Genomic DNA, 27,275 nt, shown 5'->3' on the forward strand with positions numbered 1-27,275 from the left:
TGCACACACTCCCACACATTCACTCACACACTTATACACACTCACACTCATTCACACACACACACTCACACACACACCAACACTCATTCACTCTCAAACTCACACACACTAATACACATACTAACACTCACACACACACTGACATGCACTCACACAGACACTCAAACTTACACAAATGCTCATATTCACACTCTCACAAGCTCACACACACTCACACTAACTTACACACTAATACAATCTCACACTCACCCACACTCACACACACTCACACAAACACACTCACACCAACAGTCACACACACACTCACACTCACTCACACTCATGCACACACTCCCACACATTCACTCACACACTATTACACACTCACACTCATTCACACACACACACTCACACACACACCAACACTCATTCACTCTCAAACTCACACACACTAATACACATACTAACACTCACACACACTAAATCTCTCACACACACACACTAACATACACATGCACATACACACATGTGCACACACCCACTAAGACACATGTGCACACATGCACACATGCGCATGCACACACACATACATGCACGTGCACACATGCACACACAAGTGCACACACACTCACACATTCACATGTGTGCACACACACATGCACACACCCACTAACACACATGTACACAGAAGCACAAACACACTCATGTCCACACGCACACACACATGCACTCATGCACACACACGTGTACGCACACGCACACACATGCACGCGCACACCCACATGCATGTGCACACACACACACATATGTGCACACACACTAATGCCCACACACATTCATACACACATGTGTGCACACACGCACAAACATACACATGCACACACATATGCACACTCACACACACGCATGCTCACACAACCGCGCTCACACACACACGCACACACACACCCATCTCGGATACCTTACCCTCCCTCTCCCATCCTAACCAAGCACCCTGTCTGAGATCTCTTTCTTCTAGCCAAAAGTAACCACAGAACACAGTGGAAATGAACATGGAGCACTACAGACCAGTGCAGGCCCTTCGGCTACAATGTGCAGCTGACCTACATATACCTATTGATAAAAATCTAAACCTTCCCTACCTCATAACCCTTCTCTCTCTTCAGCCCATCACGGAATCCCCCCATCCTCTCTCTCTGGCCAATCACTAACCTCCCCCTCCCCTCCAAATCTCTGAGCATTCCTTCCTTTCGTCATCTAGACAAAGGATCCTGCCCCGAAACGTTGCCCTACTGCTTCCACAAGAAGCTGCCAGGCCTGCTGGTTTCTTCCAGCCTTTATGTATTTTCATTTATTTATTCCAGTGCCTGCAGATTTTTTTCATCTTCGACCTCATGTCCCTCTAGTTTTCTAGAGGCTGGGGACAGTCTACAGACTGGGGACAGAGTTCAGGCTGCAGACAGGGTACAGGCTGGGGACATAGTACAGGCTGGGGACAGTCTACAGGCTGGGGACAGTGGGAGTAGTGTACATGCTGGGGATAATGTACATGCTGGGTACAGTGTATAGGCTGGGAACAGGGTACAAGCTGGGGGAAATGTACAGGCTGGGGACAGAGTACAGGCTGGGAACAGGGTACAGGCTGCGGACAGAGTTCAGGCTGAAGACAGGGTACAGGCTGGGGACAGGGAACAGGCTGGGGACAGTGAACAGGCTGCGGACAGAGTACAGGCTGTGGACAGGGTACAGGCTGCGGACAGGGTACAGGCTGGGAAAGGTGTACACACTGCAGGCAGGGTACAGCCTGGGGGCAGTGTATAGGCTGAGAACTGAGTACAGGCTGGGAACAGGATACAGGCTGGGGACAGTGTACAGGCTGGGGACAGGGTACAGGCTGGGGACAGTGTACAGGCTGGGGACAGTGTACAGGCTGGGGACAGGGTACAGGGTGGGGACAAGGTGCAGTCTGGGGACAGGGTACAGGCTGGAGATAGGGTACAGGCTGGGGACAGGGTGCAGTCTGGGGACAGGGTACAGGCTGGGGACAGCGTACAGTTGGAGATCGTGTTCAGGCTGGGGAACAGCATACAGGTTGGGGTTCACCATACATGCTGGGGACAGCATAAAGGCTGGGGACAATGTACAGTATGGGGACAGGGTACAGGCTGGGGACAATGTACAGGCTGGGGACAGGTTTAAGACTGGAGACAGCATTCATATTGGGGACAGGGTACAGGCTGGGCACTGCGTACATGTTAGAGACCATGTTCAGGGTGGGGACAGGGTGCAGGCTGAGGACAGCATACTGACTGGGAACAGGGTATACAAGCTGGCGACTTATTCAGGATGGGGACAGTGTACAGGCTGGGAATAGCATAAAGGCTGGGAACAGTGTACCGGCTTGCCATAAGGTATAGGCTGGGAACATCATACAGGCTGGGGTTCAGTGTACAGGCTGGGGATAGCATACATGTTGGGACAGGGTACAGGTTAGAGACCGTGTTCAGGCAGGGGACCGGGTACAAGGTGAGGACAGCATACAGGCTGGTGACAGGGTATACAATCTGGTGCCGTGTTGAGGCTGGGGACAGTGTACAGACTGGGGATAGCATACAGGCTGGGAACAGTGTACAGCCTGGAGACAGCATACAGGCTAGGGACAGGGTACACACTGGGGACCGCGTACAAGCTGGAGACGTGTTCATGCTGGGGACAGTGTACAGGCTGGGGACAGTGTATAGGCTGGGGATAGTGTATAGGCTGGAGACAAGGTAAAGGCTGGGGATAGGGTACAGGCTGGGGACAGGGTATACAAGGGAGACCGTGTTCAGGCTGGGAACAGGGTACAGGCTGGGAAAGGTGTACACACTGCAGGTAGGGTACAGCCTGTGGGCGGTGTATAGGCTGAGAACTGAGTACAGGCTGGGAACAGGACAGTGTACAGGTTGGGGACAGGGTACCGGCTGGGGACAAACTACAGGCTGGGGACCATGAAATGTCTGGGAACAGCATACAGGCTGGGGATGCCGTACAGGCTGGGGACATTGTAAAGGCTGGGGACCGTGTACTGCACACATGTCAAACTCAGGCCCGCAGGCCAAATTTGGCCCATGATATAATTATATTTGGCCCGCAAGATCATATCAAATATGTATTAGAGCTGGCCCACTGGCCGCCGCGCCAGTATAGTGCATGCACAGCTAATTCTACAACTCCCAGAATGCTTTGCAAATGTGTTGGCGCCGGCCCGTCAGCCCGCTAATCGCCCCCACCTCTTCTGTTTACTCTCATTAGCATCTGCGACCTGTCGCCTAACTCACATGTAATAAACCCCTGACGAAAAATGGCCAAACGAAAGACAGAAAACAGGACCTTTCAAGACAGGTGGGAGGCAAACTCTGACCCCAGAGTTTGATGAACTTGCATCTAAGAAGAGATGCCAAGTATCTGGTTTAGACCCGGGTGCATCAGAGTAAATCACAGTGTAGCAAGCTAAGCTTGGATTCATATTTTCTTTGGTTAACTGGACTGTTCATAGTTGAAAGATTGGATTTTCATTGAAGCAAGTTGTTATTTTTTTGACTTGTTGGCTTGTGAAAAAAAATACATTTAAAAGGAGCTTAAAGGCTATAGAGAAATATTATTTATTGAATATTTTATTTCTCATTTGTTAATGCTTCTTCTGGAAAGCGTTTAATCAAAACTATTATTAAACATTTATTTTAATAAGAAAAAGTTTAACATTACATATGTTGAAAGAAGAGAAAACATGCAGATGTTGTTGAAAATTTTCAATAAATATTTAGTTTGGCCTATGACTTAGTCCAAGTTTTTAATTTTGGCCCTCTGTGAATTTGAGTTTGACACCCCTGGTGTACTGGCTGGGAACAGCATAAAGGCTGGGGACAGGTTAAAGGGTGGGGAGAGGGTAAATGTTGTGGACAGTTTACAGGCTGGGGACCGTGTACAGGCTGGGAACAGGATACAGGACTGGGACAGAGTAAATGCTGGGGGGAGCATACAGACTTAGGACTGTGTACAGGCTGGGAACAAGGTAAAGGCTGGGGACTGTGTACAGGCTGGGGACAGCGTACAGGCTGAGAACAGTGTACAGGCTGGGGACAGGGTACAGGCTAGGGACAATGTAGAGACTGGGGACAGGGTTAAGACTGGAGACAGCGTACAGGCTGGGGACAAGTACAGGCTGGAGACAGTACAGAGGCTGTGATCAGGGTACAGGCTGAGGACAGTTTACAGGCTGGTGACAGTACATACAAGCTGGAGTGTTCATGCTGGGGACCGTGTACAGGCTGGCAACAGCATACAGGCTGGGGTACAGCATACAGGCTGGTGACAACATACAGGCTGGGGACAGGGTACAGGCTGGGAACAATGTACAGGCTGGGAACAATGTACAGGCTGGGTACAGGGTACAGGCTGGAAACAATGTACAGGCTGGGGAAAGGTTTAAGGCTGAAGACAGCATACAGACTGGGGACAGGGTACAGGCTGGGCACAGCGTACAGGTTTGAGACCATATTCAGACTGGGGACAGGGTACAGGCTGAGGACAGCATACTGGCTGGGAACAGGGTATACAAGCTGGCAACATTCAGGATGGGGACAGTGTACAGGCTGGGGATAGCATACAGGCTGAGAACAGTGTACCAGCTGGCCACAAGGTACAGGCTGGTGACACCGTACTGGCTGTGCACAGGGTATAGGCTGGGAACAGCATACCGGCTGGGGACAGCATACAGGCTGGGGACAGGGTACAGGCTGGGTACGCGGCATACAAGCTGGAGACCATGTTCAGGCTGGGGACCAGGTACAGTCTGGGAACAGCATACAGGCTGGGGACAGGGTAAAGGCTGGGCACAGTGTAAAGGTTGGGGTCAGAATACAGACCTGGCACAGTGTAAAGGCTGGGGACCATGTACAGTCTGGGAACAGCATACCGGCTGGGGACAGCGTACAGGCTGAGAACAGTGTACAGGCTGGTTACAGGGTACAGTCTGGGGACATTTTATAGGCTGGGGACAGCATTAAGGCTGGAGACAGCATACAGTCTGGGGACATGGTACAGGCTGAGGACAGCATACAGTCTGGGGACATGGTACAGGCTGAGGACAGCATACAGGCTGGGGACAGGGATACAAGCTGGTGACATTTTCAGGCTGGGGTCAGTGTACAGGCTGGGGTCAGTGTACAGGCTGGGTATATTGTACAGGCTGGGAACAGTGTACAGACTTGCTACAGGGTACAGACTGGAGACAGCATACCAACTGTGGGCAGGGTACAGGCTGGGGACAGGGTATACAAGCTGGAGACGTGTTCAAGCTGGGAACAACATATAGTCTGGGGTAGGGTAAAGGCTGGGCACAGTGTAAAGGTTGGGGACAGCATACAGTCTGGGGACAGTTGAAAGGGTGGGGACAATGTAAAGGCTGGGGACTGGGTACACAAGCTGGAGACTGTATTCATGCTGGGGACAGGTTACAGGCTGGGGAGGGTGTACAGGCTGGGGACGGTATACAGGCTGGGGACAATGTATAGACTGGGTACAGTGTACAGCCTGGGAACAGCATACCGGCTGGGGACAGCGTACAGGCTGAGAACAGTGTACAGGCTGGTTACAGGGTACAGTCTGGGGACATTTTATAGGCTGGGGACAGCATTAAGGCTGGAGACAGCATACAGTCTGGGGACATGGTACAGGCTGAGGACAGCATACAGTCTGGGGACATGGTACAGGCTGAGGACAGCATACAGTCTGGGGACAGGGATACAAGCTGGTGACATTTTCAGGCTGGGGTCAGTGTACAGGCTGGGGTCAGTGTACAGGCTGGGTATATTGTACAGGCTGGGAACAGTGTACAGACTTGCTACAGGGTACAGACTGGAGACAGCATACCAACTGTGGGCAGGGTACAGGCTGGGGACAGGGTATACAAGCTGGAGACGTGTTCAAGCTGGGAACAACATATAGTCTGGGGTAGGGTAAAGGCTGGGCACAGTGTAAAGGTTGGGGACAGCATACAGTCTGGGGACAGTGGAAAGGGTGGGGACAATGTAAAGGCTGGGGACTGGGTACACAAGCTGGAGACTGTATTCATGCTGGGGACAGGTTACAGGCTGGGGAGGGTGTACAGGCTGGGGACGGTATACAGGCTGGGGACAATGTATAGACTGGGGACAGTGTACAGCCTGGGAACAGCATTCAGGCTGGGGACAGTGTAAAGGCTGGAGACAGGGTATACAAGCTGGAGACGGCGTTCAGATTGGGGACTGTGTGAGGCTGGGGACAGCGGCCACAGGAAATGCTCTCACTGATTGTCAGCCGACAACACAGGCAGAATACATGTGGTTAGTTATTAACTGGAGTGTGGGGGTGGGAAGGGGTGGTGGGGCTGGTTAAAGTGCATGGGACATGGAGTCCAAGCCTCTGGAGAGTGCATGATTATTGCTCTCCTGCTGCAGAGCAGAGATTTGTTGATTTGCCTTCTCGATGTCATCAAGCTCAAGGTGAGTTGGGTGTGTACTAGGCATAGCCTGTCTTTCCCCAACTCCCTCCACAGTCATGGGAAATCCCTCGGCGTGCATGCACCGCGACCTCCAAAAATGTAGCCCAGTGACTTGCCTCAGAAGCATTAAATGGCAGAAAACTCCCAGCTCGCCTTCTAACCCCATACCTTCACCGGAGAGGGACAGTGGGGACAAAGGTTCATGGAGGGACAGTGCTGAGTGTAGGTGGCACCTCTCCAACACACATTGCCTTCTGAGGCTGCTCCCCTCACACCGCTCACTCCCCGAGGCACTCCCCCAGCAGCCAGACACTCATCCGACTGCCTTCCATTCCAATGCACACGGGTTTGGCGGGCCGAAGCCTCTCATTCACCTTAAGGCCGAGGCTGAGTGGTTTCCTACTCTGCCAGACTGAGACCATCCGCAGCTTGGAGGAACAACATGTCATCTTCCGCCTGGGCCCCCTCCAACGGGATGGCATTAACATCAAGTTCTCTGGTTTCCGTTAAAACCCTCCCGCCCGTCTCTTCCTGCCCTGCAACCTTTCCTCCTGTTCTGTCTCTCTCTCTCTATCTCTTTTCTTTCTCTTTTCCCTTTCCCTCTCTCTCCACTTCCAGAGCCAAAATCAATTCTCACCTTTATTTTTATCATCAAATTAACACCTTTTGTTGTCTGGACACTTACCCCAGCCAATCTTCAGTCTTTATCCTGACCCCTTCCTGTTCTTTGCTTATTCCTTGAAGAAGGGCTCAGGCCTGAAATGTCGGTAATATATCTATACATCCTATGGATGCTGCGAAACCAGCTGAGTACCTCCAGCATCTCTGTGGAAGAAGGGCTCAGGCCCAGAACATCAGTAATATATCTTCACCTCCTGTGGACACTGCGAGACTGGCTGAGTTCCTCCAGCATCTCAGTGGAAGAAGGACTCAGACCTGGAACATCAGTAATATATCTTCACCTCCTGTGGATGCTGCGAGACCAGCTGAGTTCCACCGGCATCCCTGTGGAAGAAGGGCTCAGGCCCAGAACATCAGTAATATATCTTCACCTCCTGTGGACACTGCGAGACCAGCTGAGTTCCACCGGCATCTCTGTGGAAGAAGGGCTCAGGCCCAGAACATCAGTAATATATCTTCACCTCCTGTGGACACTGCAAGACTGGCTGAGTTCCTCCAGCATCTCAGTGGAAGAAGGACTCAGGCCTGGAACATCAGTAATATATCTTCACCTCCTGTGGATGCTGCGAGACCGGCTGAATTCCTCCAGCATCACATTGTCAGCAGACTTTTGTGTTTCCCTCGGCACAATTGTATCTGCAGCTGCCTGGGCCATACACCGACCTCCCACCTCCATAGGAGTGTCACAAGTTATGGAGCCCTGCTGCAGTAACAGTAGGAAACCATCATTCATAGTTAGCAGTGCTAGATGTTCCCTCCCCTGCCCACAGAGCAGGGGTGACGAGCTGCAGCTACGCCAGCATTTGGCTTTCAATCCGGCAGTCAAGTCAAGGTTATGATCAGCTGATTGCACAAGTACAACCCGAGCAAACAGCTTTCTCCAGTCCTCGGTCCAAAACACACAAGGCACAGTTTATGGAACAGCATGTCTACACAAACTTCCATGTAAAATGGGGTTAACCCGGCAATTTTCCCCGTTAGCACCTCAGTTATGCAACAGTTAGAAAGGCTCTGACCTGGTCAACCCCATCAGTATTCAACCGGGTCCATGCCCTACCTCGGAGCTAGTCAGGGAACCCAGTTAAACATACCTAGGTTGCGTCCACAGGCGATTTGAACAGGAAAATGGCCGACCCGTTTACTCCGGTGACGTCAGCACTTGCGTGCATGCGTCACCGGCAGTCAGCTTCTGAACATTCAGCAGCACTTCCGGTGAATACATGATGCGTCATTGCAGGGGGTGGGATTCCCCCTTAAATCGCCCTGCAATTCCAGCACTTTTGCCCCCAGGGTCCCAGGAGGGATACCCAGGGGCTGCAGTTTAAAATAGGCTACAGAGAGCATACATCACACAATACATATGCAGGACAAGAATTCTTAGATATAAATGAATAAATATTGTTTTGTACAAGTATGATTCTCGGAGGGTTAGTATGAGCAGTTCCTTTGATCATTCAGCATTTTCACTGCCCGTGGGAAGATACTCAGAATCAGAATCAGAATTTATTGTCATGAACAAGTCATGAAATTTGGTGATTTGTTGCAGCGTCACAGTGCAAACCATCTTACATCACTTCAAAAAATTAAAATAATAGTGCATGAAAAATAAGGCAGCGTCTTTGGATCATTGATGATCCAACTGGTCCTCAGCCTGGTGGTGCTGGCTCTGATCCTCCTGTATCTCTTCCCCAACGGGAACAGCTGAAAGATGCCATGTGTGGGGTGGAAGGGGTCCTCAATGATCTTGCGTGCTTCTTCAGACAACAATCCTGATAGATCACGTCGTTGGTCCTGTGGATTCCCAAACCCAATCACCTTCTCTCACTGTTTGACCCTATCCTGCAGGGTCTGAAGGAGCAGGACCGATGGCATGGCTGCCAAGGCTGGATTCAGGAAGCCCCGGAGAATTGGGATCATTGGTTTCGGACACTTGGGTAAGTTGAAGGAGTGGGGGGAGGGAGAATCTTTCACATCTCCAGGTCTTGTTTTGAGGTGTAGTTGCAATTGCAATGGACGTTAAGAGCAGGCATTTTGCGTTCAGCATTGAGAGGAAGAAATATCAGTCCCAGGTTTCCAAGGCACAATCTCTAAAGGATCTTTTACATGAGGAAGTGATCTGGTCCTCGATTACATGCCCCATCTGATGCACTACCGCTCAGTATTATAGAACATAAGAGCAGAAATAGGCCATTCAGCCCATTGAGCTTTTCCCTCCATTCAATCATGAGTTGATCCATTTTCCCACTCAGCCCCAGTGCCCGACCTTCTCCCCATAACCTTTGATGTCCTGGCTAAACAAGAACCTGTCAATATCAGCCTTAAATACATCCAATATCTTGGCCTCCACAAATGTGTGGCAGCAAATTCCACAGATTTACCACCCTCTGGCTGAAGAAGTTCCTCCACATCTCTGTTCTAAGTGGATGCCCTTTAATCCTGAAGTTGTGCCCTCTTGTCCTCGACTCTCCCACCGTGAGAAACAACCTTTCTACATCCACTCTGTCCAAAATGTTTCAATGAGATCCCCTCTTGAAATTCCTCTTGAAATGAACACCAGCGTTGCATTCGTCTTCTTCACCACCGACTCAATCTGCAAGTTCACCTTCAGGCCACCCTGCACAAGGACTCCCAGGTCCCTTTGCATCTGGGTATTTTCAATTTTCTCTGCATTTAAAAAATAGTCTGCCAGCTTACTTTTTCTACCATTGGGTCCCAGGACTGGGATTGAAGATCAAGAGGAGAAGATCACGGTAAATGTACAACAGGACAGCAGTTGTGTGGACTCTGGCCTAGAGAACAACACTCCAACAGTGATGTGCACGGTGGAAGGAGTTTAGTTTGCAGACAATCGTAAAATGTACATTGTTCAGGATATATGGGGTAATATCAACATCAGATTTATAATCTATATTTCTGAAATATATTTATAATGTTTGAATGGGATAACGTATTGCATTTAAAATTATTTACACCAGATGAATATTTACACGATAAGAGATTGAGTTCCTTGTATTTGGGCTACGGTTACTCTTGGTGCTACGAGCTGGGGAAGGTCAGAGCAGGAAGAGAGTGCAGACAAATGAGTGGCTGATGAGATGGTGCAGGGGGCAGGGTTTCAAGTTTTTGGATCAATGGAAGCTTTCCTGGGGAAGGGGTGACCTGTATAAATGGGACAGGTTGCATCTGAACATGAGGGGAACCGATATCCTGGCAGGGAGGTTTGCTCATACTGCTGGGGGTGGGGGAGGGTGTTGGCATTAAACAAGATTGGCAGGAGGGTAGGAACCAAAGTGAAGAGGAAGAGGTAGTTGGCGCAAAAGCTGGTGGGGAGTTTGTGTGGACGGACAGGCAGACAGGACAAAATTTCAGCCAGTGGGATGGGTTGCAATGCAACAGAGTTTTTTTTAAAAAGTGACAAATATTGGGCTAAAGGCTTTGTATTTAAATGCATGCAGCACAAAAAAATAAAGTGGATGACCTCATAGTACAGCTTTAGATTGGCAGGTGTGATGAAGCCATCACTGTGGAAAACATTAGCAGCATACCAGTCTTTCAAAGAGGTGAGTGCAGCCACAATCGCCAGGGAGAAGGTGCTTGGGAAGCTGAAAGGCATAAGTCTCCCGGACCAGATGGAATGTGCACCCACAGGTTCCGAAAGGAGTGGATTGTGGAGGAACTAGTAATGATCTTCGAAGAATCAATAGACTCTGGCCTTGCTAAAGCATGGGTGTCATTGGGAGTTGAATGCTCAAGGATACGCCATGTATCAAAAGGATAGGCAAGTGATCAGAGGGGCGGCGTGGCTCCGTTAGTAAGGAACAATATTAAATCATTAGAAAATGATAACAATGGAATCATGGTGAGTTGAGATAAGAAATGGCAAGGGGAGATGAGAATTTTAGACTTCCAGAACATAACCAATTTGAATATTTAATAACTGATAGATTTATAAAGAAATGCATTACTAATATGTATATAAAATTACAAGACACAATGCAAATAAAAGCATTTATATAAGTGGGAAAAGAATTTAAACATACAAATTCAAGATGAGGTATGGTCAAGAATGTGTCATATACTCCATATAAATGACAGACTTAATTCAAATTGCTCTGACAAGTGTTTCAAATATAACAAGGAAATAGGTACTTTCCTGCATGCAGTTTGGTTGAAAAGTTTTGGGAAGATTCATGTGCATTATGAAGATACAAATACCAAAAGATCCTGGAATATTCAGTATCAACAAGAGTTTTTGAGTGTAGCAGTGGCTAAGAAGTGTATGGTGGTAACTTGGAAGTCAGACAATATTGTAGGGTTGGATCGATGGCATGTGGAAATACAACATTATACATCATGAGAGAAAAATGCTTATAATTTAAGGAATCAACCAGAAAAATTTTATTGGATTTGGATATCATATATGGATTTTGTTGAAAAAAATCCATCCATACGTCCGCTACACCCGCTCCTCCCAATTAATATGTTCAAGATAGAAATAATATGTTAGAAAATATAAATATTGATTGATGTAAAATTATTCAGGTGTTTTTCTCTTTCTCGCTTTTCTTTTTTTCTTTTGGTGGAGGAGGGAAGGATGAGGGATAAAAATTAAACTATGTATCATTTTGCATCATTTTTATTATAATGTTATTCAAGATGCAAATAGAAAAGTAGAATGTTAAAAAAAAATGAAATGGCAAAGTTAAAAAGACAATGTTGGGAGATATATCCAGACCTCCAAACAGTAACCGGGATGTGGACAATAAATTACAACAGCAAATAGAAAAGGTGTGTCAGAAGGGCAATGTTGTGATGGTGATGGGAAACCCAGGTTGGGACTGGATCTCAAGAGAGAGAATTTGTAGAAAGTCTATGAGATCACTTCTTATAACATCTTGTGGCAGAGGCAACCATGGAAATGGAAATTCTGTATGGGTCAGAGTTGACTAGGGAGCTGAAGGTAAGAGAACCCTCAGGAAGCAGTGATCGTAATGTGCCCTACAGTTCAAGAGGGAGAAACAGAAATCGGAGGTGTCGGAATAATGGGGACTACAGAGGTATGAGAAAGGAGCTGGCCAAAGGCATCATAGCAGGGAGATCGGCAGAGCAGCGATGGCTGGAGTTTCTGCAAGAAATGATAAGGGTGCAGGACAGGTATATCCCAAAAAAATATATATTTAAATGGAAAAATGACAGCTGAAGCTGTCAAGAGAAGCCAAAGTAAAGGCATACAAGGATGCAAATATTAGTGGATAGAGGATGGGAAGTTTTAAACGGTTGCAGAAGGCAAATAAGAAGGTCATTAGGAAGGAAATTATGAACTTTGAAAGGAAGGGAGCAAACAATATCAAAAAAGATACTAATTCTTTACTTCTTATATTACTTAGAAGCAAGATCTTTGGATTTTTTGGTATGTTGCTTTTTGTGATTTTATTTAATACCTGATTTAGATCTTCCCAAAACTTTCTCACTTTCTCACATGCCCAATTTGCATGTACTGTTGTTCTCATTTCCTTCTTACAGTGAAAACATCCATCTGATGATGTTGGATCTCATTTTTTTAACTTTTGGGTGTGATGTATAACTTGTTTTATATCATGCATAACCTTGTGTTTATTATATCTTCATAGCTCCAGAGCATAACTTTTCCCATGTTTCATTTTTTATCTTTATGTTTAGATTTTGTTCCTACTTTTGTTTGGGTTTATAGCTTATTTCATCATTTTCCTTCTCTTGAAGCTTGATGTACATATTCGTTATAAATTTTTTTATTATCATTGTGTCTGTAATCACATATTCAAAGCTGCTTCCTTCAGGTAATCTCAGTCTGTTTCCCAATTTATCCTTTAAATAAGTTTTCAGTTGATGATATGCAAACATTGTACCATGAGTTATTCCATATTTGTACTTCAACTGTTCAAATGTTAATAAATTATTTCCCAAAAAACATTTTTCTATTCTTTTAATTCCTTTTCTCTCCCATTCTCTAAAGGAAAGGTTATCTATTGTAAAAGGGATTAGCGGATTTTGCGTCAATAGTAATTTTGGTATTTGGTAATTCGTTTTTTTCCTTTCTAACTGAATCTTCTTCCATGGTTTGTTTCAGCATCATGCTGAAGAAGATAGTAAAGAGGGTTGGTGCGAGGACACAGCCTTGCTTCACGCCGTTGTCAATGGAGAAGGGTTCGGAGAGCTCATTGCTGTATCTGACCCGACCTTGTTGGTTTTCGTGCACTTGGATAACCATGCTGAGGAACTTGGCGGGGGGGGGGGGGCATCCGAGGCACTCTAGTATTTGCCAAAGCCCTTTCCTGCTCACGGTGTCAAAGGCTTTGGTGAGGTCAACAAAGGTGATGTAGAGTCCTTTGCTTTGTTCTCTGCACTTTTCTTGGAGCTGTCTGAGGGCAAAGACCATGTCAGTAGTTCCTCTGTTTGCGTGAAAGCCACACTGTGATTCTGGGAGGACATTTTCGGCAACACTAGGAATTAGTCTATAAAGGAGAATCCTAGCGAAGCTTTTGCCTGCAATGGAGAGCAGCGTGATTCCCCTGTAGTTTGAGCAGTCTGATTTCTCGCCTTTGTTTTTGTAAAGGGTGATGATGATGGCATCACGAAGGTCCTGAGTCAGCTTTCCTTGGTCCCAGCAGAGCATGAAAAACTCATGCAGTTTGGTATGCAGAGCTTTGCCGCCAGCCTCTGGGGGGGATTCCATTCATACCTGCTGCTTTTCCACTTTTCAGTTTTTCAATTGCCTTATATGTCTCTTCCCAGGTAAGGACCTCATCCAGCTCTAGCCTCAAGGGTTGTTGAGGGAGCTGGAGCAGGGCGGATTCTTGGACTGAGCGGTTGGCACTGAAAAGGGATTGGAAGTGTTCTGACCATCGATTGAGGATGGAGATCTTGTCGCTGAGGAGCACTTTGCCATCTGAGCTGCGCAGAGGGTTTTGGACTTGGGGTGAGGGGCCGTCCACAGCCTTTAGTGTCTCATAAAAACCCCTGAAGTCGCCAATGTCGGCACTAAGCTGGGTTCGTTTGGCAAGGCTAGTCCACCACTCATTTTGGATCTCCCGGAGTTTGCGCTGAAGGTGGCTGCATGCGAGATGGAAGGCTCGTTTTTTCTCTGGCCAGGAAGGCTTTGCAAGGTGAGCCTGGTGGGCAGATCGCTTCTTTGCCAGCAGCTCCTGGATTTCCTGGTTGTTTTCGTCAAACCAGTCCTTGTTTTTCCTGGTACCGCACGGATGGCAGTCTCTTCAATCTGAGGCGCCTGCAAGCTCACACCAAGACACAAGAGCAACTTGTCCGTGAACTACTCTTTGCAGACGATGCCGCTTTAGTTGCCCATTCAGAGTCAGCTCTCCAGCGCATGACGTCCTGTTTTGCGGAAGCTGCCAAAATGTTTGGCCTGGAAGTCAGCCTGAAGAAAACTGAGGTCCTCCATCAGCCAGCTCCCCACCATGACTACCAGCACCCCCCCCCCCACATCTTCATTGGGCACAGAGAACTCAAAATGGTCAACCAGTTTACCTACCTCGGCTGCACCATTTCATCTGATGCAAGGATCGACAAAGAGATAGACAACAGACTCGCCAAGGCAAATAGCGCCTTTGGAAGAGTCTGGAAAAACAATCACCTGAAGAAACATACAAAGATCAGCGTGTACAGAGCCGTTGTCATACCCACACTCCTGTTTGGCTCCAAATCATGGGTCCTCTACCGGCATCACCTAGGGCTCCTAGAACGCTTCCATCAGCGCTGTCTCCGCTCCATCCTCAACATTCATTTGAATGACTTCATCACCAACATCGAAGTACTTGAGCTGGCAGAGTCCGCAAGCATCAAATCCATGCTGCTGAAGAACCAACTGCGGTGGGTGGGTCACGTCTCCAGAATGGAGGACCATCGCCTTCCCAAGATCGTATTCTATGTCGAGCTCTCCACTGGCCACCGAGACAGAGATGCACCAAAGAAGAGGTACAAGGACTGCTTAAAGAAATCTCTTGGTGCCTGCCACATTGACCACTGTCAGTGGGCTGATATCGTCTCCAACCATGCCTCTTGGCGCCTCACAGTTCGGTGGGCAGCAACCTCCTTTGAAGAAGACTGCAGAGCCCACCTCACTGACAAAAGACAAAGGAGGAAAAACCCAACACCCAACCCCAACCAACCAATTTTCCCTTGCAACCGCTGCAACCGTGCCTGCCTGTCCGACATCGGACTTGTCAGTCACCAACGAGCCTGCAGCAGACGTGAACATACCCCTCCATAAATCTTCATCCGCGAAGCCAAGCCAAAGAATCTTCTTCCATATATTGAATAAATGATGCAGTACTGGTGAGCTTTTATATCATACCAGCTTTTCATCCCATTTATAAAGTATATGTTCCGGTACCTTCTCCCCTATTTTATCTAGCTCTATCTTAGTCCAGTCTAGTTTTTCCCTGGATGAAGTGCTAAAAATATTTATTATGATAGCCTTAGCTGTAGCAAAAAAATGTATAATGTCAACTTGGAAATTGGAAGAGAGCCTGAGAATACAGCAATGGTACATGGAAACGAATAAATGTATTCCAATGGAAAAAATAACATATAATTAAAAAAATAAAGTCACATTATTTGAGCAAATTTGGGAGCCATTCATGGAACATAACAGAAAGGGCTTGCCTTGGACCACCACCCCCTAAAATGAGAAGAAGACAAAATGACTTGATCCAGTGTGTAAAAGTAGATGACACATTTTTCTTGTTTATTTTCATTGTGTGATGACATTGTTTAATGGTTTTATTGAATTGTATATGTTGAATATTTATTGGGTTTGGAGGGGGAAAAAAGGGAAGAAAATGCCACTGTGTATATTTAAGAAGGAAATGTTTGTATGTCTTTTGATTGATATGGGTCACAGTGTGAAAAAAAGGATACTAAAATCTTTTTTAAGTATATTTCAAGGAGAAAAGAAGCAAGATATCTTCTCTTTCTCTTTGGCTTGGCTTCGCGGATGAAGATTTATGGAGGGGTAATGTCCATGTCAGCTGCAGGCTCGTTTGTGGCTGACAAGTCCGATGCGGGACAGGCAGACACGGTTGCAGCGGTTGCAGGGGAAAATTGGTTGGTTAGGGTTAGGTGTTGGGTTTTTCCTCCTTTGTCTTTTGTCAGTGAGGTGGGCTCTGCGGTCTTCTTCAAAGGAGGTTGCTGCCCGCCAAACTGTGAGGTGCCAAGATACACGGTTTAAGGCGATATCAGCCCACTGGCGGTGGTCAATGTGGCAGGCACCAAGAGATTTCTTTAGGCAGTCCTTGTACCTCTTCTTTGGTGCACCTCTGTCTCGGTGGTCAGTGGAGAGCTCGCCATATAAGACGCCATATAAGGCGATGGTCCTCCAAGATATAGGACTGATAAAAAATGATTCTGGAGAAATTATAATGGGAGACAAAGAGATGGAAGAGGAACTGGATGAGTATTTTGCATCACTGTGGAAAACATTAGCAGTGCACCAGCATTTCAAGGGTGTCAGGGAAGAGAGGCGGGTGCGGCCATGATCACCAGGGAGAAGGTGCTTGGGAAGCTGAAAGGTCTAAAGGTAGATAAGTCTCCCAGACCTGAGGGAATGCATCCACGGGTTCCAAAAAGAAGTGGATTGTGGAGGAACTAGTAATGATCTTCCAAGAATCAATAAATTCTGGCATGGTGTTTGGAGGACCGGAAAATTTTCGAAGGTCGCTCCGCTATTTAAAAAGGGAGGGAGGCAGCAGAAAGAAAAGTATAAACACGTTAGCTTAACATCAGTGATTGGGAAGTTGTGTGAGTTGATGAGGTTATGGAGTAGCTGAAAAGGTACATTGAAAGGTAGGCCCATGTCAGCATGGTTTCCTGAAGAGAAAAATCACACCTGATAAACCTACTGCAATATTTTTGAGGAAATCGCAAGCAGTCCAGACAAAGGTCATGTAGTGGATGTGTATATTTGGATGTTCAAAAGGCTTTTGACAAGATTTACAAGAATATTTTCTGGAATAAAAGAATTATGAGGAACATTTCTTGGCTGTTGGACTATAATCTTTAGATTTCAGAAGAATGACGGGCGATCTCATATAAAAAGTTTGAATGCTGAAGGGCCTGCACAGAGTCGATGTGGCAAAGTTGTTTCCTGTGTTGGGGAGTCAAGGACAAGAGGGCACAACTTCAGGATTGAAGGGCGTCCATTTTAAACAAAGATGAGGTGGAATCTTTTAGCCAGAGACGGGTGAACCTCTTGAATTTGCTACTATGGCAGCTGTGGAGGCCATGTTGTTGGGTGTATTTAAGACAGAAATTTATAGGTATCTGAAGAGTCAGGGCATCAAAGGTAATGGGAAAAAGGCCAGGAAGTGGGGCTAAGTGAGAGTATGGATCAGCTCATTATGAAATAACAGAACAGATTCAATGGGACAAATTTATTACTTCTGCTCGAATATCGTATGATCTTATGGAATGTATATTGGGGTGCGTACACTGTGTAGATGTTGGGAAGTTGTATATTGGGATGTTTACATTGTGTAGGAGATGGGGTCTTGTATATTTGGGTGGTTACATTGTGCAGGTGTTGTATAAAGGGTTGGTAACACTACAAAGGAGATGGGGTGTTGTATAATAGGGTGTTTACACTGTGTAGGAGATGGGGTGTTGTAATCTGGGGTGGTTACACTGTGTAGGAGGGATGGAGTGTTGTATATTGGGATGTTTACTAAGTAGGAGGGATGAAGTGTTGTATATTGGGATGTTTACACTGTGTAGGGGATGGGATGTGGTATATTGGGGTGCTTACACTGAGTAGGTGTTGTATATTGGGATGTTTGCACTGTGTAGGTGTGGAGTTGTATATTGGGTGGTTACTGTGTAGGAGATGGTATGTTCTACATTGGGGTGTTTAACTGTGTAGGAGATGGGGTGTTGTATATTGGGGTGGTTACAGAGAGTAGGAAATGGGGTCTTGTTTGCACTGTGTAGGTGTGGAGTTGTATATTGGGTGGTTACTGTGTAGGAGATGGTATGTTCTACATTGGGGTGTTTAACTGTGTAGGAGATGGGGTGTTGTATATTGGGGTGGTTACAGAGAGTAGGAAATGGGGTCTTGTTTATTGGGGTGTTTACACTCTGTAGATGTTGGGATTTTGTAGATTGGTGTGTACACACTGTGTAGGAGATTAGGTGTTGTATATTGGGATGGTTACACTGTGTAGGAAATGGGATGTTGTGTTGGAGATGTTGTATTTTGGGGTGTTTACACTGTGGAGATGGGGTGTTGTATATTCAGGTGGATAAACTGTGTAAGAGATGTTGGGGTGTTGCATATTGGGGTGTTTACACTATGTAGGAGATGATATGTTGTAAAATGGTGTGTTTAAACTGTGTTTGTGTTGCAGTGTTGTATATTGGCATGTTTACACTGTGTAGAAGATGGGATGTAGTATGAAGGGGAGGTAACACTGTAAAAGAGATAGGGTGTTGTATATTGGGGTGTAAACACTGTAGGAGATGGGATGTTGCATATTGGAGTGTTTACACTGTGAAGATGGGATGTTGTATATTGAGGTGTTTACACTAAGTAGGTGTTGCAGTATTATACATTGGGGTGTTTACACTGTGTTGGAGATGGGGTGTTGTATATTGTGGTGGTTGCACAGTGTTGGAAATTGGGTCTTGAATAGTGGGGTGTTTACAATGTATAGATGTTGGGATGATGTATATTGGGGTGTATACACTGTCTAGGAGATGGGGTGTTGTATATTGGGTAGTTACACAGTGTAAGAGATGGGGTGTTGTATGTTGGGGTAGGAGATGGGATGATTTATATTGGGGTGTTTGCACTGTGAAAGAGATGGGGTGGTGTATATTGGGGTGTTTACACTGTGTAGGGGTTGGGACATTGTATATTTGGTTGTTTACACTGTGTAGGAGATGGTAGGTTTTATGTTGGGGTGTTTACACTGAGTAGGAGATGGGATGTTGTATATTGGGGTGCTTACACTGTGAAGGAGATGAGGTGTTGTATATTGGGGTGTTTACATTGTGTAGGAGATGGGGTGTTGTATTTTGGGGTGGTTGCATAGTGTAGGATGTGGGGTCGTATATTGGGGTGTTTACACTGTATAGATATTGGGATGTTGTATATTGGGGTGCATACACTTTGTAGGAGATGGGGTGTTGTATATTGGGTGGTTACACAGTGTAAGAGATTGGGTGTTGTTTATTGGGGTAATAGATGGGATGTTTTATGTTGGGGTGCTTACACTGTGAAGGAGATGGGTGTTGTATATTGCAGTGGTTACACTGTCTTGGAGATGGGGTGTTGTATATTGGGCTGTTTACACTGTAAAGGAGATGAGGTGTTGTATTTTGGGGTGTTTACACTGTGTAGGAGTTGGGACATTGTATATTGGAGCATTTACACTGTGTTTGAAATGGGATGTTGTATATGAGAGAGTTTACACTGTGAAGATGGAATGTTGTATATTGGGATGTTTACAGTGTGTAGGTGTTGTGGTGTTGTATATTGGGGTGGTTACACTGTTTAGGAGATGGGGTCTTGTATATTATGGTGTTTACACTATGTAGGAGATGGGGTGTTGTATATTGGGGTGCATAGTGTGTAGGAGATGGAATGTTGTATATTTGGGTGTTTACACTGTGAAGATGGGATTGTGTATATTGGGGTGCTTACACTGTGTAGGACATGGTATGTTTTTAAAAGTGTGTTTAAACTGTGTATGTGTTGGAATATTGTATATTAGGGTGTAAACATTGTGTAGGAGATGGGGTGTTGTATTTTGTAGCGGTTACACTGTGTAGAAGATGGGGTGATATATATTGTGGTGCTTACACTGTGATGAAGATGGAGTGTTATATATATGGGTGGTTACACTGAGCAGGATAAGGGGTGTTGTATATTGGGGTGGTTACACTGTCGAGGAGATGGGGTGTTGTATATTGTGATGCATGCACTGTGAAGTTGGGTTGTTGCATATTGGGATGTTTACACTGAGTAGGTGTTGCAGTGTTTACATTGTGAGGGAGATTGGATGTTGTCTATTGGAGTGTTTACACTGTGTAGGAGATGGTGTGTTATACATTGGGGTGTTTACACTGTGTTGGAGATGGTGTCTTGTATATTCGGGTGGTCGCACAGTGTAGTAGATGGTGTCTTGTATATTGGGATGTTTACACTATGTAGATGTTGGGATGTTGTATATTGGGGTGTATACACTGTTTAGGTGATGGGGTGTTGTATATTGGGGTGCATACAATGTGTAGGAGATGGAATGTTGTATATTTGGGTGTTTACACTGTGAAGATAGGATTGTGAATATTGGGGTGTTTAGGTGTTGCGGTGTTGTATATTGGGGTGTTTACACTGTGTAGGAGATTGGGTGTTGTATATTGGGGTGTTTACTCTGTGTAGGAGATGGGATATTGTAAATTGGAGCATTTACACTGTGTAGAGATGGGATTTTGTATATTGGTGTGTTTACATTGTGAAGAAGATGGGGTATTGTATATTGGGGTATTTACACTGTGTAGGAGGGTTCGCATGTTGTATAATGGGGTGTTTACACTGTGTAGGAGTTGGGCTGCTGTATATTTGGGTGTTTACACTGTGTAGGAGATTGGGTGTTGTATATTGGGGTGTTTACACTTTGTAGGTATTGGGTATTGTATATTGGGGTATTTACACTTTGTAGGTGTTGGGGTGTTGTTTATTGGGGTGTTTACTCTGTGTAGGAGATGGGATATTGTAAATTGGAGCATTTACACTGTGTAGAGATGGGATGTTGTATATTGGTGTGTTTACATTGTGAAGAAGATGGGGTATTGTATATTGGGGTATTTACACTGTGTAGGAGGGTTCGCATGTTGTATAATGGGGTGTTTACACTGTGTAGGAGTTGGGCTGCTGTATATTTGGGTGTTTCCACTGTGTCGTAGATGGGTGTTGTATATTGGGGTGTTTACACTGTGTAGGAGATGTTGAGGTGTTGTATATTGGGGTGGTTGCACTGTTAAGGAGATGGGATGTTGTATATTGGGGTGTTTACACTGTGTACGAGATATTTGGGTGTTTACACTGTGTAGGAGATGTTGGGTTGTTGTATATTGGGGTGGTGGCACTGTTAAGGAGATGGGATGTTGTATATTGATCTCCATGCATTGTCCAGTGTCACACATTTTTATTTAGGATTTAGGTTTGCTGAGGGGATACACAGGCTCAGTTCTCAGATGTCCCTTGTCCCCACCTGCAGGTCAGTACCTGACCACGATGATTGAGGATGAAGGTCATCAGCATGGCCTGGAACTGGCCTTCGTGTGGAACAGAAGCCGGGAGAAGATGGATGGAAAGGTCCGAAGGGAACTTCAGCTGGAATTCCTCAGCGAGTCCATGCAGAGGTGAAAAGGTCACAATTTAACATGGAGGAGAAGTGCGTCCTGAGAATAGGAGAGGGGGCGGATATGGTCCTCCACCTGTGCAGAGGTCGCAAAGGGACAAGGCCAATGAGTGGTCTCAGGGTGACAGGGAAAGTGCAGATCGGTTCTGTAGGCAAGGAGCATTGCGCATAAATAGGTGGATGCTAAGGGAGGGTCAGCGGAGACAGGCTGACCTGATCAAATGTTTTCATACTGGGAGCAAGAGGTGTGAACAGACAATTGGGCTAGGGGTTTGTTTGCTGGGGGATGGCCTGGCTAACTTCCATTTGATCTCTCTTTCTTCCAGATCTGCCGACCTTATTGTAGAAGTAGCCCATCCTCAGATAGCACAGGAGTACGGGGAGGAGATTCTCAAACATGCTGATTTCATGGTAAGACTGAGGCTGTTCAATGCTGTTGTGGGTTGGGGGCCTCCTTGACCCACTCACCACAGGAGCAACCTTCACTGGGTGATTTCCTGTTTGTGACACTGTGCCTTATGAATGGGGAATGTGATTAGCACAATGCTGTTAACAGTGCCAGTGATCAGGAATTGGAGTTTGAATCCAGCAGTCTGTACATTCTCCCCATGTCTGCATGGGTTTTCCTCAGGTGGTCCTCTTCCTTCCCATCCTTCAAAACTTACTGGGAGTTGTATATTAATTGGGTGTAATTGGGCAGCACAGGCTTGTAGTCCAAAAGGACCTGTTACCATTGAGGGAATGAGATGAGGAGAAGGTGAGGACGAGAGGCAAAACCAGCAGTGGAGGTCTACTGCAGGAAGATATGGTGAAAGAAATTAAAACCTGACAACCCTAGTCAATCCAATCCAACCCCAACCCTGCCTGATCAGAACCCAAACCAAACTACCATCACCAATCAGAACCCAATCCAAACTGACCATAGCCAATCAGAGCCCAATGCAAACTGACTTTAGCCAATCAGAAATGAATCCAAACTGATCATGGCCAATCTAAACCTGACTTGAATATGCACCAGATCAGTGTCATCTGGCATGGATCAGGTGATACTCTCTCGGACAGAATGCATGAGAGCCTGTGGTTTCTGATCGTGTTCAAATCCCAGTCCTCGGGCAAGAGATCCAAGGCAGGGACCTTCCTTGGGAGGGTAACTGGTGGCTAGGACCTACCAGTGAACGAGGACTGACACAAAGCACACTGGAGGAGCGAAAGGCGGTTAATCTCCCAGTTGGTAACATCAAGGCCACACAGGGCTGAGAGGGAATTGGGACTGAGGGGAGGAGTGGAAAGGGTCTGACAAAAGGTACAGACATGGGCACAGGGTGGAGGGAGGGGATGGCCTTTGATTGTACCATTGGTTTTCCATGAAACAAAACTCTGAACGCATGGTTTATTGTGAGAAAGGAGGTTTAAAGGGGTTCTGAGGGGAGGTTTCTTTACACAGAGATTGGTTGATACGTGGATCTCACTGCCAGAGGAGGTGGTGAATCAAATCCAAGCAGATGTGAGAGACATTAGGCAGACACAATGAAATAACATATAGAATAGGGGATCCTGATACAGGCAAAGGGCATGAGAGTAGATGGGCACAGTCATGGTGGGCTGAAGGGTCTGTTTCTGTGCTATAATGATGATGTGTCAGTTTCAACTGAGATGGGACCTCCACTTGCCCCAACACGCGACTGTTAGAGTTGACAGGGCTTAGAATTATTGCCCTCCCGTTCCCCCTCCCCAACCCCAGGTTGGATCTCCCACCGCATTTGGCGAGCAGGGAGTCGATGCCAAGTGCCGAGAGGCAGCGAGGAGGTATGGACACACCCTCTATGTGCCTAGCGGAGCGCTCTGGGGGGCTGAGGACATCCAGAAAATGGCTGACAGGGGAACCCTGAAGGTGAGAAATGGAGAGGGGAAGGGGGAGAAATGAGTAGAGGGAGAGGGTGAGGGGGTTGAAGGGGAGAGTGAATCTGGGGGAAGGGAGAGGAGGGATCTGGGGAAGGGGAAAAGGCGAGAGTGGATCTGGGGAAGGAGAGGGGGAGGAGGGAGAGGAATCTGGGAGAAGGGGAAAGGGAAGGGAGCAAATGAGAGGGGAGAGGAAAGGAGAGGAAAACAGGAAGGGGGAAGGAGATGGGAAGTAGAGAGAGGATCAGGGGAAGGGGAAGGAGGAGTGGAGATCTGGAGGAGTGCAGAGGATTGAGAGGCTCTGCTAATTGGGAGAATTGTTCAGATGTTCAATGAAGAGTTTGGGTGAAATCATTGAACAGACCCTCCTTCTGCCCCTTCTTCACCAACATCAACTCAGAATTTCACTCAGACCTAGCTCCATCATGTCTGCCCTTTGTCTCATGACCTTTCCCCTCTCCCCTTTCACACAGGCTCTGAAGGTCACAATGACCAAGCACCCAGACAGCTTCAAGCTGGAGGGCAGCCTCCAGGAGCAGAAGGAGAGTGGGAGCAGCCAGCGGACAGTGCTGTACGAGGGCCCAGTGAGGCAGCTGTGTCCTCTGGCACCCAACAACGTCAACACCATGGCTGCGGCAGCCATGGCTGGTCACAACCTGGGCTTTGACCAGGTGCAGGGTTGCCTGGTTGCTGATCCGAGGGGAGTGGACCAATAGCAAGGGGAGTGGTGGAGGGGAGGGGGGAGAGAAGGGGAGAGGGGAGGGGTGGAGGTTAGAGGTGGAAGTAAGGGGCGAAGGGAAAGAGCGTAGTGGAGGGTAGTGGGGAGGAGAGGATAGAGTGGAGGGGTGGAGGGAAGAGAAGTGGAGGGTGGAGGGGAGGGGAGGGGAATAGTGAATGGCTGAGGGCCAGGCAGTAAAGCCACTGCCAACAGCTCCTGAGACCTGTGCTCATCCTGATCTCTGGTGCTGTCGGTGTGGAATTTGCACATTCTACCTGTGACTACACAGGTCCTCTGCTTGCCGCCCACATTTCAGAGACGTGCAGGTCAGTGGATTAATTGCTTTGCTGTAAGTTGCCCCTATTGTGTAGCTGAGGCGGTAGGTTAATGAGGCGAAGGAGCTGGGAAGGAGGTGTTCCATGACCCCTCCTAAACTGCTCCTTCATCAGCAAACAATGAGGTGTTGGAGGGTCTCAGTGGGTCATGCAGCATCTGTGGAGAGAGGTGGTCAGCCAGCATTTCAGGACAGCACCCTTTCTCACCCCAGCAACTTTAACACCCACACCTCCTCTAATCATGTGATCCCACAGTTTGCTGGACTGGCACGTGGTGGACATCGAGGTGGATGGTCCAGTTGACGAGTCTTCGGGCCATCAATTCACAGTGAAGAGCACGCGGAGGAACCCCTCGAGTTGGGGGGCAGTGACGGGGGCAGCCACCTACGCTTCCTTCTGGAGCAGTGTGTTGAGTGAGTGCCAGTCTCTGCCCTCTCTCAACCTGGGGTGGTCCTGGCCACTGGGCCAGACCTCGGATCCCTTCATTTCACAGCTTCATGCACATTGGGCCAGCACGGTTAGCGGAACGCTGTTACAGTCCCAGCGACCCGCATTCGAATCCGGCATTGTCTGTAAGGAGATTGCGATTTCTCTCCGTGTCTACATGAGCTTCCTCCAGATGCTTCCGTTTCTTCTCACCCTTAAAAAATGTATCGGGGTTTGAGGTCAGTTGGGTGTAATTGGGTGCAGGGGCATATCTACGGAAAATAGCGCCTGTGGGAGGGGTAGCCAACCTTTTACATTCCACGCATCAAAATAAACGGCAACCAGGACATTCGTAAAAGTGGGCCTTGGTGGCCACCATATTGTATTCGTCCTTTTAATCAGTTGAGAGTGAACGGAAGGATGAAGTGGAAAGAGGTGTGTGTTCATTGTGTCCCTGGAGGGTGGTGTTGGCTTGGGAGGGGGGGGATTGGCGCTGTCTGGGATAGGAGGTGGTACTGGCCAAAAGTGGAGGGGGAAATCAGACAGTTGAGGCAAATCGGGCCTCCATCTACGCTAATCATACCTCTTTCAATGTGCCACTTCTAGTCTTTGGGGGAGGTGTGGGGACTACCAGGGGGAATGAGGCAGTAAAGGAGACCACCGGAGGGAGAAACTGCTCAGTGCCCCCCCCCCCACAAGTGCCACCCAGGGCAATTGCCATACCTGCCTTAGACTAGATACGCCTCTGATTGGGTGGCTCGGGCTCGTGAGCTGGAAGGGCCTGTAACTTTGCTGTATGTTTAAATTTAATTTAAAAATTTAAACCCCACTGCAAGCACACAAGCAAGAGGAAGAACCAAACTCCCAACACCTTCACTGCTCTCCTCTCATCCACCACACCACTCAAACACACTGCAACCTCTGGTGTGTACAGGCATGTGATTCAACTCACTAACACAGCCCGCACTCAGATTCCAGCCACGTGACAATGTGCAGGGCTCTGAGCTGGCGAGTTGGAGGGTCAACTGCGGGCTTGCTGAGGGTTCCAGCCACTCTGCCCCACACACAGCTGCCAACCCACAGGGTGCACTGTGCTCCAGATGCCAGTGCCTGGCCTCTCCTGCGGACATGTTCGGTGACCTACGTGTGGGAATGGACTGGAGACTCCACCAAGTGCCTCTGAGATCCATCCTGACTTGGGTGAAAGATTAACCATCTGCTTAAAGAGCCACCGTCCTCCCTTAACGAGGCGCAGCACACCAGCAGCTCAAATAGAGGCTTTTCTCTGCCACACTGCACTGTGGGAGGTGATGCTATCCATTCATGAGTGAAACCCATTGAGTTTTACCTCAATCACTGCTTCCCAGATATTCGTGCTTTACTCTACCTCCTTGTTCCACTGCGGTCAGCCATTCGCTGCTGGAGAGTTGCTTCTGTCAGGGGGTTTGGTACAAATTGTGTCCCGGGATCTATTAGACTTGATCTTGGTGTACCTGGTCAGTTCCACAAAGCAAGAAAACCTCAATAAATTTCAGTTTATATTCGATTGATCATTTTTCCCTTTTTGTTGCTGTTCCCCAGAGTGTAAAGGTCACGGAGGGAAACTCGTTCTGTGCTGATGAACCATCCCATCCAACCCTGGAAAACTGTATCTCTGCTTATAAACAAGAAATAAAGCACCATCTCTACTATTTGTCGACCTGCAGTCTGTTTCTGGTTGTGAACTTGGCGGAGCAGCCGCCCAAACGTGTGCTTTAAAATCAGGGCACTGGTTGACCTCCACGATGGGGGTCAAGGCACCAGACACAACAGGATGGAGCTTTGAGGGGGATAGGGGGTTGCCCTGAATCACTGAAATTGGTGTTAGTCGATTGAGTTTGGCAAACATGCTCTGTCCAAATAAGTGGCCGGGGCCTTCAAGCAAGTCAAGGGGCCACGCGTTGATTGGAAAGTGTGTGATTGGAAAGGGTGCATCAGGAACAAGGAAGATGTTGCTCAGCTGCTATTCCACAAGCCCAACACCAGAGTGTGCCCTTGAACACGGGCCTGATTAAAGTTTAACAATCAAGCACTATTCCATTCCTGAGATCGCTTCATTGAGCACCTTGGCTCTGTCCGCCACAATAGCATGGATCTCCCAGTGACCACCCATTTCAATTTCCCATCTCATTCCCTTGCTGACATGTCTGTCCACGGTCTCACACACTGCCAGGTGTATGTTGGAGGAACAACATCTCATCTTCCGTCTGGGTCCCCACCAACTGGATGGTTTTAACATAGACTTCTCCGGTTTCTGTTTA

At 47.4% G+C, this 27,275-nt stretch overlaps 2 protein-coding genes across 4 annotated transcripts in view; one reads left to right on the forward strand and one right to left on the reverse strand.

The window, feature by feature from the left end:
- Positions 1–7,998, reverse strand: part of LOC138753921 (calcium-activated potassium channel subunit alpha-1-like) — a 103,707-nt gene extending 95,709 nt beyond the window's left edge. Inside the window, exon 1 of the mRNA XM_069917477.1 lies at positions 7,188–7,998. The gene's annotated coding sequence lies outside the window, so the exon portion shown is untranslated. The remainder of the gene's footprint in view (positions 1–7,187) is intronic.
- Positions 6,414–26,666, forward strand: aspdh (aspartate dehydrogenase domain containing). 3 transcript variants are annotated; one of them, XM_069917482.1, is made up of 8 exons: positions 6,414–6,503; positions 9,029–9,117; positions 21,454–21,598; positions 21,924–22,008; positions 23,339–23,488; positions 23,970–24,194; positions 24,803–24,962; positions 26,557–26,666. In XM_069917482.1, the coding sequence occupies exons 2-8, from the start codon at positions 9,054–9,056 to the stop codon at positions 26,592–26,594; spliced, it is 867 nt and encodes a 288-aa protein (XP_069773583.1). In that variant the 5' UTR covers positions 6,414–6,503; positions 9,029–9,053; the 3' UTR covers positions 26,595–26,666. The 3 variants fall into 3 exon arrangements, with proteins under 3 accessions (XP_069773583.1, XP_069773585.1, XP_069773584.1); XM_069917484.1 differs by lacking the exon at positions 23,339–23,488; XM_069917483.1 differs by lacking the exons at positions 6,414–6,503; positions 9,029–9,117 and adding an exon at positions 15,422–15,514.
- The last annotated feature ends 609 nt before the right edge of the window (positions 26,667–27,275 follow it).

This window comes from Narcine bancroftii, chromosome 2, assembly GCF_036971445.1.
Source record: "Narcine bancroftii isolate sNarBan1 chromosome 2, sNarBan1.hap1, whole genome shotgun sequence".
NCBI classification, from domain to species: Eukaryota; Metazoa; Chordata; class Chondrichthyes; order Torpediniformes; family Narcinidae; genus Narcine; species Narcine bancroftii.